Source organism: Sphaerodactylus townsendi, linkage group LG03, assembly GCF_021028975.2.
Source record: "Sphaerodactylus townsendi isolate TG3544 linkage group LG03, MPM_Stown_v2.3, whole genome shotgun sequence".
Classification (NCBI taxonomy): domain Eukaryota; kingdom Metazoa; phylum Chordata; class Lepidosauria; order Squamata; family Sphaerodactylidae; genus Sphaerodactylus; species Sphaerodactylus townsendi.
The window spans coordinates 91,972,388-91,989,458 of record NC_059427.1 but is presented as its reverse complement, the minus strand read 5'-3'; the positions used below and the strand labels follow the sequence as shown (position 1 = coordinate 91,989,458).

At 40.6% G+C, this 17,071-nt stretch overlaps 1 protein-coding gene across 4 annotated transcripts in view; it reads right to left on the bottom strand.

Moving 5' to 3' along the window:
* Positions 1-17,071, bottom strand: part of ARHGAP26 (Rho GTPase activating protein 26) — a 380,547-nt gene that overhangs the window by 243,120 nt on the left and 120,356 nt on the right. For all 4 annotated transcript variants that reach the window (XM_048489629.1, XM_048489631.1, XM_048489630.1 and 1 more), the window contains one exon: positions 63-141. In XM_048489629.1, the coding sequence (XP_048345586.1) occupies positions 63-141 (79 nt within the window). The remainder of the gene's footprint in view (positions 1-62; positions 142-17,071) is intronic.

Genomic DNA, 17,071 nt, shown 5'->3' with positions numbered 1-17,071 from the left:
CATGAAAAGAGACTTTTGATTTTTTTCCCCCTCAAGACCTATTCATAAACATCCCAGCTTACCGGCTCCCGGCCATCCATTGCCTCCATCCACAGCCTCCGATCTTCTTCACAAAGTGCTTGCATTGTAATTACTCCTGGCCTGCAGAAATTAACCAAGAAATGCAGTGAATAACACACATAGAAAGATCAACAGCAACAGGAGTCAGATTCAGCACAAACTACTGAAGAGCAACTTTACATGGTCCATATTCAAGTTTGGGAATAGATGTCTAAGACACAACCTAACAGAGCCAGAACAGGGCTTTGTTAAAGCAAATCCTTTTCTCATTTGTTAGCAGCAGTGGCGTAGCTAGGGAAAATGGAGCCCGGGACAAAACCTGAGTTTTGCGCCCTCCCCCCAATAGGGGCAGCGTCCCTCCCCCACCACGACCAAACAACATTTTTTTGCACCAGGTCATCTCAAAGTCACCATCACATTATAGAACATGCCCCAATACACAAATCTGAACACACCCAGGACTCCCTAGTTTAAACAACATTGAAAGTAATGCTATTTTTGAAGGGGGGAAATCCACCCTGAAACAGCATCACTTTTAATGTTGTTTAAACTAGAGAGCCCAGATTCTCCTCTTTAACTAATTTCACCTTGTAAAAGAGGAGACTCTGGCTCTCTAGTTTAAACAACATTGAAAGTGATGCTGTTTCAGGGTAGATTTCCCACCCATCCACCCCAAACAGCATCATTGTCAATGTTGGTTGTTGTGGGTTTTCTGGGCTGCATGGCTGTGGTCTGGTAGATCTTATTCCTAATGTTTCACCTGCATCTGTGGCTGGTATCTTCAGAGGTGTATCACAGAGATAAGTCTGTTATACACTGTGTCCAGACTTCTCTTATAACAGACTTCTCTCCGTGATACACCTCTGAAGATGCCAGCCACAGATGCAGGTGAAACGTTAGGAACAAGATCTACTTCTGGTGACCACGGACAGACAGCCTAGTAAAACCCACAAACAACCAGTTGAATCTGGTTGTGAAAGCCTTCAACAATACTTTCAATGTTTTTTTAATCTAGGAGCCCAGATTCTTCCCTTTAAATCCAACCTCCAAAGTGTGGATTTCAAAGAGAGAACCCGGGGAAAATTTGAGGGTGCCTGTCAGGAGAGCAACATGTTTAAGCTAACATTATCAGAATTTTAGGGCTATCTTTAGGAGACTATCCTGCAGATTATAACCACCTAGGTTTAGTGACGCTTTGGTTCCTAGGGGGTCCAAAGTTATGGACCTTCAAAAGGGTAGCCCCATCTACCATTAGCTCCCATTGGAAACAATGGGGATGGAGTTAATCTCTTTGGGGTCCTAAGTAACTTTGGGACCCCCCCCTGAACCAACCTTCACCAAACCTGGGTGGTATCAGCAGGAGACTATCCTTATGATACTACCTAGGTTTAGTGAAGTTTGATTTAGAGAGTCCAAAGTTATGGACCCTCAAAATGATAGCCCCTTCTACTATTAGCTCCCATTGGAAACAATGGAGAATGGGGGGGTCCAAAGTTATGGACCAAACTTCACCAAACCTGGCTGGTATCATCAGGAGAGTCACCCGACGATAGCCTGAAATTTTGGTGCCACTTGCCTAAAAACTGCGCCCCCTGCAGGCCAAAATTTAAAAAACAGTAAAAAATATAGAAAGCCACAAACGAACTTGCAATTTTTGCGCCCACCACAAGGTGGCGCCCAGGGCACTTGTCCCCGGATGTCCCCATGGTAGCTACACCTGTGGTTAGCAGATATACATGTGATAAAAAATCAAGCTAAAGGAAGCATTCTGAGTAAAGTTGAGTGAACTTTGCAGCAGAACGACATCCTAAGTAAGGTTGCTTGTAAATTGTCAAAACACTTGCCCTTGAGGGCTTAAGTTTATTTTTGCCAATGCACAGCCCTTCGGGGATCGGGCGGTATATAAATTGAAAAAATAAATAAATAAATAAATAAATAAAACTCCCACTGATGGAAATAGATGAATGTTGTGGTGGTACTTCTAACATAGTCTGTTCAGACAAACAGCAGGGATGCCTCACTCAAAACACTTTGCTCTACAGTAGACCAGTCCCATGTATCACACATGAACCATTTTTATTATCCCAAGGAATGCATTCATACAAACAAATCTATTGAACAAACTGAATAATTATGGATGCAACAAGGAGTTCTTACACTGAAAGAAGGAAATCCCAGGGTATCCTACCATTCTTACTCAACAAAAGTTATGAGTATCTGAAAGTAGCCAGGATGGTGGATGTCTTATATGATTTATATAAATTAAATTCAAAATTCCCATTGACTCCAATTGTGTTTCTCATTAACTGCACATTTTATTTATGTCTAGATTTTGCAATAGCTACTAAAATCCCATTGGATATTGTTATTTCTAGCACAATTTGAACATTGAAACCCATATAAAGGGGATTGTTTAGATCTCACACTGTATATGCTAAAATTATTTGGGAAGGGTTAAAAGTATTTTAAAGAGTGGCTATTGTGGGTTTTCTAGGCTGTGTGGCCATGGTCTGGTAGTTTTTGCTCCTAACATTTCACCCACATCTATGGTTAGTATCTTCAGAGGCACATCTTGGTGAGATGTGTTTCTTTCTGTGGCACATCTTTCCATGACATGTCTGTGAAGATCTGAGGCCAGCCAAGCCTAAGAAGCATGGACTGTATATATAGTAACACAAGGCAATGAACTAATTGGTATATGCAATTAATTTGAGTATAAAGTCAATAGATAAGTCATACACCATTCATAAAGATATATTGTGACTGTATTATAAGTAATATGCAACTGGATATAAATGTAATAAGAAAACTTACAATGAGGGCACTTAGGCAACCTAAGAAGCGTAATGGGACAGTACTTAGTAATTCTCATAAACATTGTATAAGATCTCATAAACATTGTACATAAGGGAAGAAACCTGTAACATTCATATTGCGTTCCAATAAATTGAAAGAGTCAGTATCACCAATGTTCAATGAGTCAAAAATATTAAAGCGAATCGGGTTGTAGTAGACAGCAGCAGCAGCAGTCTGTGAAGATGCCAGTCATAGATGCAGGCGAAATATTAGGAGCAAAAACTACCAGACTATGGCCACACAGCCAGAAAACCCACAACAGCCAGATGATTCTGGCTGTGAAAGCCTTCAACAATACATATTTTAAGAATATGACTTTGAAATCAGCTAGAGCTAAAGAAGCAAAAAGACAAAAGAAATAATGCTGATAAGCAAATCTGGTCCTTATTTCCTTCATATATTCTCAGAAATTCTACAACAAATTCTTTTGCTGTGGCATGGCCTCAATCAAGGTTGACTGATAATATTCTCTTTCACTTCTGAAAAACATATATGTGCAACACTATTCCCTATTTCCACATCCATGTTGTTATTATTAGAATTTTGAAATGAATAGCACTGAAAAACATCAATACAGATGGTATGTCAGTTATAGCAACTCCTAGATTTTATGCGATAGCTAAGAATTTTAAAGTCACAGACCTGAAGTTACAAATATGACATTATCACCTTCACACAGTTAATGTGCTAATGTCAGCAGACTTCATATGATTAATAGCTGAGGCAGTATGAACTACTTAGAGATTGGCACATAGACTGGCCTTTGCAACAAATAATATTTCTCTCACTGCTTTCCATAAACGTGTGGAAAACTTAGCCAACATACATGACAATATAAATGCTAATGTTGTCCACCTTGCATGTGCTTCAGCTAGTAATAAAACCTATGAATACTTCAAAGAGGTCACCATCTGACCAGTTCTACATACTAGTAACACTCTGTGAAAAGCCAATTACCCCAACCATAGTGACTGTTACCTAGAGCATGAGGCCAGATTTTTCAAACTTGATTGTTCAGATCAAGTATCCTTATCTCAAATTTGCTTCCTCATGTCAAATTTTCCCAACAAAATGTACACATCTTTCGATGTTATTTGTTCATCAGTTGTGTAGAAGTAGTGCAAAAAAAATGACACAAATAAAAAGGGTGCAAAAACAAAAGTAGGCTTAAAAAGATGACATATAAAATAAAAAAGAAACTAAAATGATCATATTAATTCACTTCTGAACTGGCAGCCAAAGAAAGAAGAAGAATTGGTTTTTTATACTCTGCTCTTCTCTACCTTCAAGGAGTCTCAAAGTCTCAATCCCCTTCCGCTTCTCACAACAGACACCTTGTGAGGTGGGGCTGAAAGAGCCCAAAGAGAACTGTGACTAGCCCAAGGTCACCCAACAGGCTTCTTGTGAAGGAGCAGGGAAGACAAACCCAGTTCATTATATTAGTCTACTGGTCATGTGAAGGAGTGAGCCATCATGGCTCTCTATTTGACATAAAAGAAAAAAGTGAAAAGTAATCCCAGTTGTTCTCTTGCCTTGGTCCACATATAACTTTTTTTTAACAATGGCAGCATAATATGTAATGACCCATTGATCACTATGCAGGCCTGGTTATAGACAGAGGCAGCCTTAGTTACCCTTGTTAACAACCTACAGTGGAAGAAACATAGTACAGTGGTTATAGTAGATCTGAGATACACATGATCAAATCCCCATTCTGGCATAAATATTGTTGGACGACTTGGGCAAGTCTCTCTCTCTCTCTTTCTCTCTCATCACAACCTACTTTGCAAGACACACACTACTGTGGTCCACTTTCCAGAAAAGCAGCTTTCTGTACATTGACCGTGGCATCTTCCTTCACTGCCATTCTGGGTTGCCCTCCTAGCAACACGTTATGGTGGCTCTGCTCCTAACTGGAGAATATGTTTCAGAAGGTGGTACTTGGAAACTTTGATCTACTCCAGAAATTGTATTACGGCATAATACAGGAATCTGTCTTACCTATTATTTGTTTAATAGCTCCAAGAAACTGTTGGGACAAGGTCATAAGTGCATATTGAGTTCCATACAAAATGACATCCACACTGTATTTCTTTTACCTTCTTTTACCTTCGGTAAGCCAATCAAATCTGATCCAATGTGTGAATTGGTTGTATGATGACAAACTGAAATTTAATCCAAACTGGATGGAGGTGGTGGGAAGTTCTTCTGAAGTGGGATCCTTCAATGGCTCTTGATGGGTTTCTAGATCCTATCTGAAATGGTGGTTTTAGCCTTTAAAACTATCAATGGTTTGGGATCAGCCTGCTCCTATGTAACCTAGCTGGTTATTTAGACTACCACACAAAGCCTACTGCATGTTCTTTCACCCCCTACAAGGGCTACATTGATGGCATTTTAACCTGAGACCTCTAAAGTATGGATCTCTCTTTCCAAGGAGTTCCATACAGCACCTTTCCTTCCTCAACATTAGAAAATGCGTAACAGGTGGATAGAATCCAAGTATGGTAAACTACTGTCATTTGTTCATGTTTGGCTATTGCGTTTGTATGTTTCAAGCATAAAATAGTAGTTAATGTATCATACAAGATCTAGAAGACACATATTCAAATCCCTATTCTGACATGAAACTTCCTGGATGATCTTGGGCCACACACTTTTTCAGCATAATCCACTTTACGGAATAGGCACGAGGATAAGACGCAGAATGGAAAAACAATGTTTGCTACTCTTAGATTATCACAGGAAAGGATGAGATAAAAATGTTGTAAATAAGCAAGTAAATATTTTTCTTTGTTTTAAATTGAGTTCATTACTTTGGATTTTTTTCTGTATTTTTTTGTAACTTGACAGTTTACCTTGGGTGTTTTTGTTATCATTTTGTTTTTGAAGGGAATGCTTTGAATGTGCAAAAAAAGTTTGGAAAGAAGACATGCATCTAAAAATATATAGAATAGAAACACATCAATGGCCACCGTTTCCCACTGCATAATCACCACATGTTTACAGACAAAATCATTGGGAGCCCCAACAAGCAGTGGACAATGAAAAAATCATGTGCTGACTACTGCATTTGCCCCATCCACAACTCCCAAGGTAAAAAGAAAAACCCTCACTCTGCATGACAGAAAGCTGCAGTCATCATAACATAAAGCTGAGGTTTCATTTTCTTTCAATATATTAAATTTCAAGTGCGTGTTGATAAATAAAGGACAAGAAAATGTCTTCGAAAACAATTTGACACATTTAAGTCAGCTACAGCTGGAAGAAAGGTATGTCTCTTTTTGCAGTAATTCAAAAATAAATTCAGGTCATCAAAACAGTGATTGGCACCTGGAGATTTGTTTCAGAGACAGAGAGGGAAAAATACAATATTAATTACCCAGTCTGAACACTTCATGGTTATGTAGCCTTTTTTTCCCCCTGATTATACACATCTTTTTCACAATAAAAAATCTCTGCTATCAGCAATGCTTTAAGCAAGAACCTGAACAGGTACCTAAAGGAAATGAAAGCTTCAGTGCAGTCAGTTCTGAAGACTGTTGACACAAGCGATGTCTCTGGCTGTCAAAAGAAAATTAACATCTATCTTACAGAAGCAGACATTTGGCCATTGGCCTGTGCCCCTGGCTGCAAATAACAAAGAAGAAATAGAGCAGAGGTTTAAGAATTCCAAATTCTAATCCTGTGACATTAGCAAAAGGCCATTCAGATGGAAAGGGCGTCACAATTATATACACAAAGCAGCTCACAAAGTTTACCCAGCAAAGGACACAAGCTGTACAATCCAGACATATTGTATGTTATTTTTGTTAAACTCTGTGTATAGAAAGTAACTTGATACTTATAAGATTAGCATTCTAAAAAAATAATCCTAGAGAAAACCACTTAACCTTTAAACTATTTGGAACACTGTGCCAAAAATTAAACTGCCCCATTGAGCATTTTCCAGTTGCAATAGCGGTCCCTTGAAAGACCAAGTTTACTTTCAGTTGATGAGCTCACACCATGAGCTCTTTGTAAACAGAAAATGACAAAGCCTTCAGCCGCTGCTGCAAAATGGCTCTCAAGCCATTATGGTCAGGGCGTGGCTCCTCGCACAAGCCATGTTCACCCGGTGAGGGCTGCCGCATGGCTTCAGAGTCCAGCCTACGCATGTCGCCTGTATATATAAGGGGGCATCCATGTGGGCGAGCTCAGTCTTGCCTGGACGCCAAAGACATCCCCTTGATGTGTAGATTGCTACTCTCAGGGAAACTTCCTTTCTTCCTGCTTCTTCATATCTCCAGATTCTGAACACATACACCAACACACTTAACGTGCCAATGATAACAACTTGGTTTGGCCTGATATACGTGGAACAGCGACAACAATAATGGAATTGCTAGTCTTACAATAAACATCTAGGAAGTGGTGGCATTTGAACTGGAACAAGATAACCAGTTCTCATTTTTATCTTCCAAGCAATATGTATTTTTCAATAGCACTACCTATAAACTGCAGGAATATTGTGAATACAACTTTTTACAAGGCCTAATGCTAAAGGGAGGATTTTCCAGGACGAGTGGATACAAGAGACAGAGGTTTCATGATTGGGTAAGAAAGCTTGTCGAGCACTGTGATTTTTATCAGAACCCATAATCACATTTTCAGAAATCCTTACAAAGTTTGCAAGGAGTGCTATTACTTTTTATTTCCTTTCTGAGCAGCACAGGAGTCTTACTACTAAAGCTCTGCTTGTATCCTCAAAGGCTTTCATGGCCAGAAACAACTGGCTGTTGTGTGTTTTGGGGGGTTTGTAGTTATGATCTGGAAGTTTTTGCTCCTAATGTTTCACCTGCATATATAGCTGGCATCTTCAGAGCCATGTCATGGTGATACATGTTTCTGTGCCATGGCAAGAAAAACATCTCTCTGTGGCATGCCTCTGAAGATGCCAGCCATGGGTGTGGGTGAAACATTAGGAGCAAAAACTACCAGATTATGGCCACCCAGCCCAATAAACTCACAACTGCCAAAAGCTCTGCTTCTTCAGAGTGGATTTTGAAACAATGTTCTAAACTAGCGGGCCAAAAGAGAGCCTTGTTGGGCTACCAATTCCATTTTTTAAAATGAAGAAACCCATTACATATCGGTAGATACATATGTCAAGATGAGCACAAACTCCACCTGCCCCAAATCTCCACAAATTTCCCAAACCAGAGCTGTTAAACCCATGAACTGGAAATAGTTTTTTTGAAATCTTCCAAAGAATTCTCATAAAGATGTAGACATTCACATTCTTCCCTGTCAGCTCTTTGCTTCTCACAAGTGGCTGATTCCCCCTTTCCCCTCTTTCTTTCCCTGGGGAGTGAGAAAAATAAGCTGCCAGGAACATTCCATATCATTAACCCTTTAGTATCCACCATCCAGCCCTCTTCCAGGGTTTGGAAGCCTCTGCACTTCCAGCTGCTTATGACCTCCACATCACTTCCCTTTTCCTATAACTTAAATTCCAGTACCTGCAATTGGGAGGGAGGGGGGCATGGAGAGCTGCGCCTCGGGCATTGGTTAGATCCCAAAGCATCAATAAGTAGTAGTATGTTCTTCTACCATTTGCTTCAACAGTCAAATATTAATAAGCAAAAACTCATATTCCATACTAGAAAAATACATAATATAGGCATGCTTCCTAAAAAGCAATTAGTAATGCTTTCAGTGGCTGTGTGTTGGCAGACTTCATACCCTATTGAGGTTAAATCTTATGTAGCACCAGCAGAAGGCACCGACTTTCCCCAGTAGATGCTTCTGAGTGCTAAAAAGGCAATGCTGGGGTTTGAATAAAAAGTTATTCATTATGTGTGGCTGCAGTGAGGAGGTTGAGAACAGGTGGACTCAAATATGGAGAATAGGGTTTGACTCCTCACTTCTCCACATGAGCAGCAGACTCTAATCTGGTGAACCAGGCTTGTTTCCCCACTTCTCAGCATGAAACCTGCCAGGTGACCTTAGGCCAGTCATAGTTTTCTAAGAACTTTCTAAGAATGGTAGAAGAACTTTCTCAGCCCCACCTCCCTCACAAGGCATCTGTGGTGGGGAGCTGAAGGGAAGGAGTTTGTATGCTGCCTTAAGGCTCCTTATAATTGAGAAAAGTGGGGTATAAATCCAAACTCCTCCTCCTCCTCTTCTAAAGTGGTGGTATAAATCCAAACTCCTCCTGCTTTCCATATCAGCAAGACATCTTGCACCAGATAAAGCCTACTTGTAAGGTTACAATGAATGAACAGCATTGAAACTTATCTCCCAATATATTCTACAGTTTTATTTTTAGTTCCAGACTCCATGACATTTCCCTATGAATCCTTCACAGTGCATTATATTTAGCACCTACTGCTGTTACTTTTAACAACTCCTCTATAAACTTCCTACTCCCTACTGACAAGGAGTGACCCACCACTTGGAAATCGTCACTTGTACATCTCTACAAACTGGTACACAGGTGGAGGCAAAAAGAGGGAGCAAAAGGGGGAGAATGAGTCCTAAGTTTACAGGGCATTAGCCACAACATGATAATTTCAAGATTTCATTCATCTATAAAGGTCACTGGAAATGTGACACAGCAAAAGAACAAGTACAGGTTGTCTTGAATTTGACCTGCACAAAACACATCCTACGGCAATGAAAAATGAATAAATGACAAAACTGAAGAACTGAGGGGAGGATGGGCAGAAAAACTCATATGGAGCAATCCTAAGCAGGTCTACTCAGAATCCTACTCACGTGTATTTACTGGGACTTACCCCCAGGAAAGAGTACTTAGAATAGCACTGTTAGTTACGTTCAGTCAACAAAAAATAATTTGCATAGCCAGTTCAGAGTTCTGAGAAAGTGCTTTTTGGTACAGTTTCCTTTTTTCAGCATTCTACTCAAATTGTATATTTTAATCAGCTCTGTAGTTTTATTCTCTACTGAAATCTAGTGATGCAACTTCAATTTGGTGCAAAACTCATGCAATTAGCTAGGTCAGTGTCTCAATATTAGTAGAACAGCTGGAATGAATCTATAATGTATTGTCGAAGGCTTTCACGGCCAGAATCACTTGGGTGCTGTGTGGTTTCCGGGCTGTATGGCCGTGTTCTAGCAGCATTCTCTCCTCACGTTTTGCCTGCATCTGTGGCTGGCATCTTCAGAGGATCTGATGTTGGGAAAGCAAGTGGAGTATATATACCTGTTGGAGTGTCCAGGGTGGGTGAAGAAACATTGTCTGTGAGTAACAAAGGTTTGTTTTCCCATCATTGTTTTCCCGTCAAGAAGATCCTCTGAAGATGCCAGCCACAGATGCAGGCAAAACGTCAGGAGAGAATGCTGCTAGAACACAGCCATACAGCCCGGAAACCACACAGCACCCAAATCTATAATGTGTTACCAAATAAATTGGTTCCTTCCAGAACATGGGTATTCTTTTCTACTGTTATGGGTTTAATTACAGATCAGTAGGGGACATACAGCTTTCGTATGACAAAAGGCCTTAGTTCAGGAATTCAGACATAAGAATTTATCCCTTGACCCATTCCCAATCTCTGAATTTTGATTATCATTAAATTGCAATTATCTTGAAAGCTCAGGTAGTACCACTTACAAAAGCTTAAGAGCATGAAAAAGATACTGGGTACTAATGAAGCAAACACCCTTTCAGTTTGATCATAAATGTAGAGAGCATCAATCTTAAACACAAAAAAATTGGTTTCTTTTATTGTATTCTAAAAACTGTGTGTGCCAGTGTATGCACTTTTCCATGGCTGACCATGGTCTTTCTAATAAAGTATGCCACCCCCCCCAAAAAAAATCAATTTTCAAAAGATGTACATCAAAAGTGTTGGTTTTTATACCCTACTTTTCTCTACTCCAAAGAGTTTTAAAATGTCTTACAATCCTCTCCCCACAACAGGCACTTTGTGAGGTGGGTGAGGAATTTCCTCAAGTTTGTTGGTGAATGCTAGGGGGGAGGATGCATTGCCTGTAGTTCTAATACTTCAGCCTTGCCCAATTTACCTGAATGACAGACAAAATTTGATCATATTCCTGTTAAGTCAGTATTATTTTGGGCATTCTTACACTGCCACTGGAGAAGTGTAGTTTGCTCCAATAAAGTCTGTGTGCAGATCAAATTAATAAATAACACTGACTGTGCAGATGCTAAAGGTCGATTCCCCACGGTCAAGTAATCGCGTGATAATCATGCGAAATATCAAGGTTTCAGCAAGAACTCCCCACTGCTTAACTGCCAAACACGGATTCATCCCGGTTCTGGTGCTCCCTCTCCCCCTTATCATGTGTTTTTAAAGAACCTGCATGGAAGTGCACCTTTTTTAAACAACACGCCAAAGCCAGATCGGTGGGGAAGTTCAGGGGTTGAATGTAGGTTTGTTTTCCCGTCATTGGGAGTGACGTGAAGACTTCCAGTCAATCAGAGCACAATGGACTGTGAACGATTTGTGCATAGCCCTTTTTTTTGTTTCGCTCCGATGGCGGCTATGTTGAAACGTGGCTGTGCCAACTGTAAACTAAAATTAGACTTTTGTGCCAGCGCAGCTGCGTGGGTAAAGAGTGCCAAAGTCACGCATAAACAGCTACCGTTCTATCTATGCATGCACGTGGGTGACGTAGCTGCGCAAACCCCCACAATTTTTTAAAATTCCTGCCCCGACACAGTGCAATAGCCAATCAGGATGAGGAAGAAACAGCCGCTGAGCACATTGTGCGTTCAATTGCGCGATCGTTGGGAGTGCTCCACTGTTTGAAACCATGATAGACATCGATGTCCTCATCCCACACACGCTGCAGTGTGGAGGGTGAAACCGCGATGAAAAGGTGCCGTTTCTTTTGAAACCTGGTTGTATCCGGCTTTAATTTCCCAGTGGGGAAATGGCCAAAGATCACTTTGAATATATTCCAGTACTTTGAGCTGGGACCTGTAGTTTTATTATCCAGTACCTTCTGAACATGTTCCATTATGATGAATACCACTGACTAATGTCATAGAGATATAGTTACAGAAGCAGCAAACATTCATGAAATGTACCTGATTATAAGTGATTCATAACCTGACCATGGTGACCCAGAGGTGGATGTAATCCAGCAAGCTGACAAATGGTAAGACTGCACCACCACCAGCTACCATGCTGAATATAAAACTTCATTACTTGTAATTATTTCAAATAAATCATCAATTCAATGGTATGAATTACTGAAGAGGGGTGAGCATTCAGATATATCCAATCCAAAACAGTGCCTTAAAATCCCATTCAGTTTCAGATTGGAAATACCTGATCTGAAACTAAACAGAAAATTTCAGGCACTGTGACAGCCAATATCCAAATGGTCCCATTACTTGACTTAAGGAGAAATTGATATTGTGGATAGAAGGAAATTGTTTTTTAACATCTTATTTGCAAAAGATTAATCATTTTCAGTACTAGCTGGGATGTTAATGTGTCTGAAGATTCAATTGTTAAATTAGGCAGCCGGAGCCAAGTGAAAAGATGGGCCCAGCTGCAACCCAGCTAAGTGAGGATTGTGGCAGTCTGCGTAGAAGGAGTACGTGCAGATTCACCCAGGATCCCAGGTCCCTCCCAGCTGCGTGCTGCCATTTGGGTTGAGGGGTTTCTGCCCTTACAAGGAGCACACTGACAAAGCTGAGCCAGTAGGGCCAGCATCCTCTCCTCAGTACTCCTAGTTTTGGGTCATGAACACAGACCACAGCAGAGCCTGGGACTGTTGCTTCTCCTGAGGTAAATGCTCAAATTTATTTCCTAAAGAGCATGAACATTTTTATATTCCTTGCATGCCCATGGTCTGAGTATATTGATTCATATTTACTCAGAATGCATAAATAGATCACCATCATCAAGTAGTTGGCTTAAGCAAAGAATATACATAACAGCTAATAAAAGAGAAATACAAATCTGAAAACCAGTGGTAATGCAAAATTTAAACTTGGACATTAAGCTCCCACAGCCTTATAGCATATTGTAAAAATTTTGCAACCTTGTTAATTAGGACTAGATGCTGACTATTCAATAAAAATAATATCTTATGCTTATCGGATGACTTATTTTTTCTCCTTAAAAGTAGAAGTAAAAACATGACCTTAATATCTTCATAAAACAGGTGATAAAACAAAACATGAGAAAGACTCAACATACCCAGGCCTGTCATGACAAAATCTATTTAAGTAGGGGATTTTAAGGGGATTTCAAACTAAGCTGAGGGAAGAACATTAACTGTCCAATCCAAAGGGGGAGGTGAAGTCTCACTGGAAGCAGTGGAAGGGTTGTGCCAGCATCTGGGCCACCAGCACCATGCAAACTGGCACAAACAGGCAGTACCAAGGAACTTGCCTTGGTGGCCAGCCACCACAGCTCCCAAACCCAGAAGTTAGCCTGACTGGTCAACATTGCAGTGGCTGGTCAACATCGTAAATGCCCACACTGGTGTGGAGGGAGGTTTTCTGGAGGCATTCCCGGGGCAGAGCAGACTTTAGTTGGCTTCGAAAGGACTTTTGACTCAGGAGAGGCCCCCTTTAGCAGAACAGACTTAAATCACCAAAAAAGGTAGAATAAATCATTTTCCTTTATGGGCTTTCCCAGGGAGAAAGGAGCTTCTCCTCCCCTGGAACTGCGCTGCTGGTTACCTCTTTGGAGGCAGGGCTGCGGCAACAGCCCCAGTTGCCACTCTACCACCCTGCCCCCTTTGAATTGGGCTGCCCACCTAGTAAGCATAAAAGCTCTTCACTATTGTGGTGGTAAAAAAATGAGGCGACTCGTACAGCTTGGCCATTAAAACCTTACGAGCAACTGGCAAATATTGATTGCTTTTTGTGAAAAAACAACCCCCTGAATTACTCCCAAAGCACGGTTCTTGGCCATATTTGTAGCAAGTTTTCAATGTGTAGCTGAGCTTGAGTTATAATAAAAATGTAATCCTAAATACCTGAAATGCCTAACCTGCTCTATGCTCTAATAATGCAAATGAATTTTTTTCATGATTTTGAAGAAAAAAAGCTTGCACTGCGGGAGAATGACGGCTTGTGTGTGACACAACCAGCAGCCAATCAGAATGCAGGAAGCGGAGGTTGTCTGCGCATGCGTGGAATAGATTGTGAGGCAAATGAAAAAAGCCCTGTGCTTGTGTGGAAACAACTGGAGCATTACAGGGGCAGAAGTGGGGATTAGTGTGGAGGTACAAACGGGGGGGAAATTAATCCAGTATGTAATATCCCGGTTCCATCTTGGTGCAATTTAGCCATGCAAAAACAGCCTTAAGCCTGTGGCACCATTTATTTTCCAGGTCAGCTTAATCAGATACTGCATGCATGGCTGCCACCTAGAGGCTGAACCATTATTCCTAGATGTTCATTTCTGATTTGACTTATATATAATTTCAGTGTCTAAATCTCTGCTTAAATAGAAGCACCAAGCCATGTTAATGTTTTCTCAGCCAGGCTGCAAGGAGGTCTATTACAACAGAGATAACACTGGGTCTGCAGAAAGATTTTCATGTAGGAAAAAAATGCTCCTTGCAACAAGGCAGAGAAATGATGCATATATTTATGAAGATGACATCATTGGCAAGCTGTTCACTTTCTTCTGCCACAAGCACATATATGTGCTCTATTTTGGTATTCCAAAAATATGCAAACCAATAAAACAGAATGGACTCCGCTGATCACAGCGTGGTGTAGTGGTTAAGGGGTTTAAAAACGTGTACCAAAGCACTGAAGAACAAAAATCCAAAGAGTTAAAATAAACTCTTAATAACAAAGCACTAAAAAAAAGAAATCAATGCAAAATACAATGAAGCAAACTGTAAGAGAAATTCAATTTGGTCCCATTAGTTATTTCTTTTGGAAGAAATACCATTGTTCTGTCATTAGGAAGAGGAATGGATTGGAGCTATAACATAAGCATCAAGCTGTCTGACATTTATAGAAGCAAGGGACATTTCTGAGCATCACACTCTTTCACATTGTTGCTCATTAACTGCACACTTTCAAACCACATGAGTGAGAGGAGTTATGGTACTAATGCTGACAGACAGCAAGCCATCTGTCTATCCCCTCCCTCCCTCCCTGCACCCATTGTTAATCCTAGTGGTCACACAGAACTCAAAATGGGGCAACTAAAACAGATCAGCTGTGTTTTTCTGTTTTGGTACCATCTCTCCCCACTACTCCCACTTTTATTTTACTCCAAGTGTCAGCTCATTTTATCCTTTCTCTCAGTTTATTTTACTACATCAGTACAAATTCTGTTACATGTCACCCAGCAAGTGAAATGCCAATTACTGTTACCAAATGAATGACAGATTCTACTGCTAAAGAAAAAAAATTCTTTACTAATGACCTCCACTGACTCTCCACCCACAGAACCACTAATCCAAATACTGTGCTCTCACTGTTCTTGAATGACAGTTTGGATAAGTTTAATATAAGACTGCCATTATTTCTCCACCAGGTTCAACCTTCCTTACTGAATAACATTGTTAAGATATGGAAATTCTTATTTCATATTGTTAGATATGATAAATAGGATTTACTTAAAATGAAATATCTACAGTGTTTGAATTAAGCATTCAAGATTTTAATGAAAACTAAAAGCTCAATTAAACGCTTGGTTTCATTTGAGGTTTAAATTAGAAAAAAGTGACTGTTCCCCCAACCCCCCTCACCCGCCACCCCAGTCAAGTTCATTACTAGGGTTGTCAACCTCTATCTGTGGGGTGGAGATCTCCTGGAATTATCATCAAACAACAATGAAAGATCTCTGTTGGGTGCTGTGTGGTTTCCGGGCTGTATGGCCGTGTTCTAGCAGCATTCTCTCCTGACGTTTCGCCTGCATCTGTGGCTGGCATCTTCAGAGGATCTGATGTTGGAAAAGCAAGTGGAGTATATATCTGTTGGAGTGTCCAGGGTGGGTGGGGAAACCTTGTCTGTGAGTAACAAAGGCGGCAACCAGGTCAATAGTTGAGGGCATCTGAATAGAAGTATGAGTAACACTGAAGACTATAGCCTGGGAGTAACCCTGTAGATAGCAAGGCTTCACTTGGGGTGTGGGGAGCATCTGAATAGAAGTATCCTGGCCTTTGTTTCTTTTGTCTATGGTCATCCTGTGTTTGTGTGGAGCTGGTTTGACACAGTCTTGACCCTACTATTTTTCAACACTGGCAGCCAAGTTCTGTTCATTTTCATAGTTTCTTCCTTCCTGTTAAAATTGTCCATGTGCTTATGGATTTCAATTGCTTCTCTGTGTAGTCTGACGTAGTGGCTTTCAGAGTGGTTCAGAATTTCTGTTTTTTTAAGTTATATCTTCTGTCCAGGTTGGTTTATCATGTGTTCTGCTATTGCTGATTTTTCTGGCTGAAATAGTCTGCAGTGCCTTTCGTGTTCTTTGATACGTGTCTGAGCGCTGCGTTTGGTGGTTCCTATGTAGACTTGTCCACAGCTGCATGGTATGCGATAGACTCCTGCAGTAGTTAAAGGATCCCTCTTATCCTTTGCTGAACGTAGCATCTGTTGAATTTTCTTAGTGGGTCTGTAGATTGTTTGTAGGTTGTGCTTCTTCATCAGTTTTCCTATGCGATCAGTGGTTCCCTTGATGTATGGTAAGAACATCAAAGATCTCTGTCTTTAGCTGAGATACTCCAATCTAAACCCCAATCTCCTCTTAGTTGCCTTTGAATGGGACCTTGAATCTTGAAAGTCTAAATGCAATGGGGTTCCCAGGAACAGGTTTCAGAGAACAAAACTGCTCTGCTGTGTCCAGAGCACATTCCATCATGGAGGCAGGTTGTCACTGATATGCAAAAAGCATTTGTATACCCCCAGCTCCAAGGCATGCAAAATAAATTGTATCCCCTATTTCAAAGGATGCTTTATCAAAGCAATATGGCTCATTTCCAGTTGATAGCAAAAGAACCATCTTCAATTCAGCTGTTCATCAAAAAGATCCCAAAGATAATTTAATTTCAACCGCTGATTCTCCATCAATATGCTAAAAAAAAAAACCACCCGCATGGACTTTGTGCGATTCTCAAGCCTGTAGAAAACCTTGGATGAGACAGTATCAACCCTTGAGACTCCTTCCCTCCCTACCCTTATCTCTTCCCCTCATTCTCT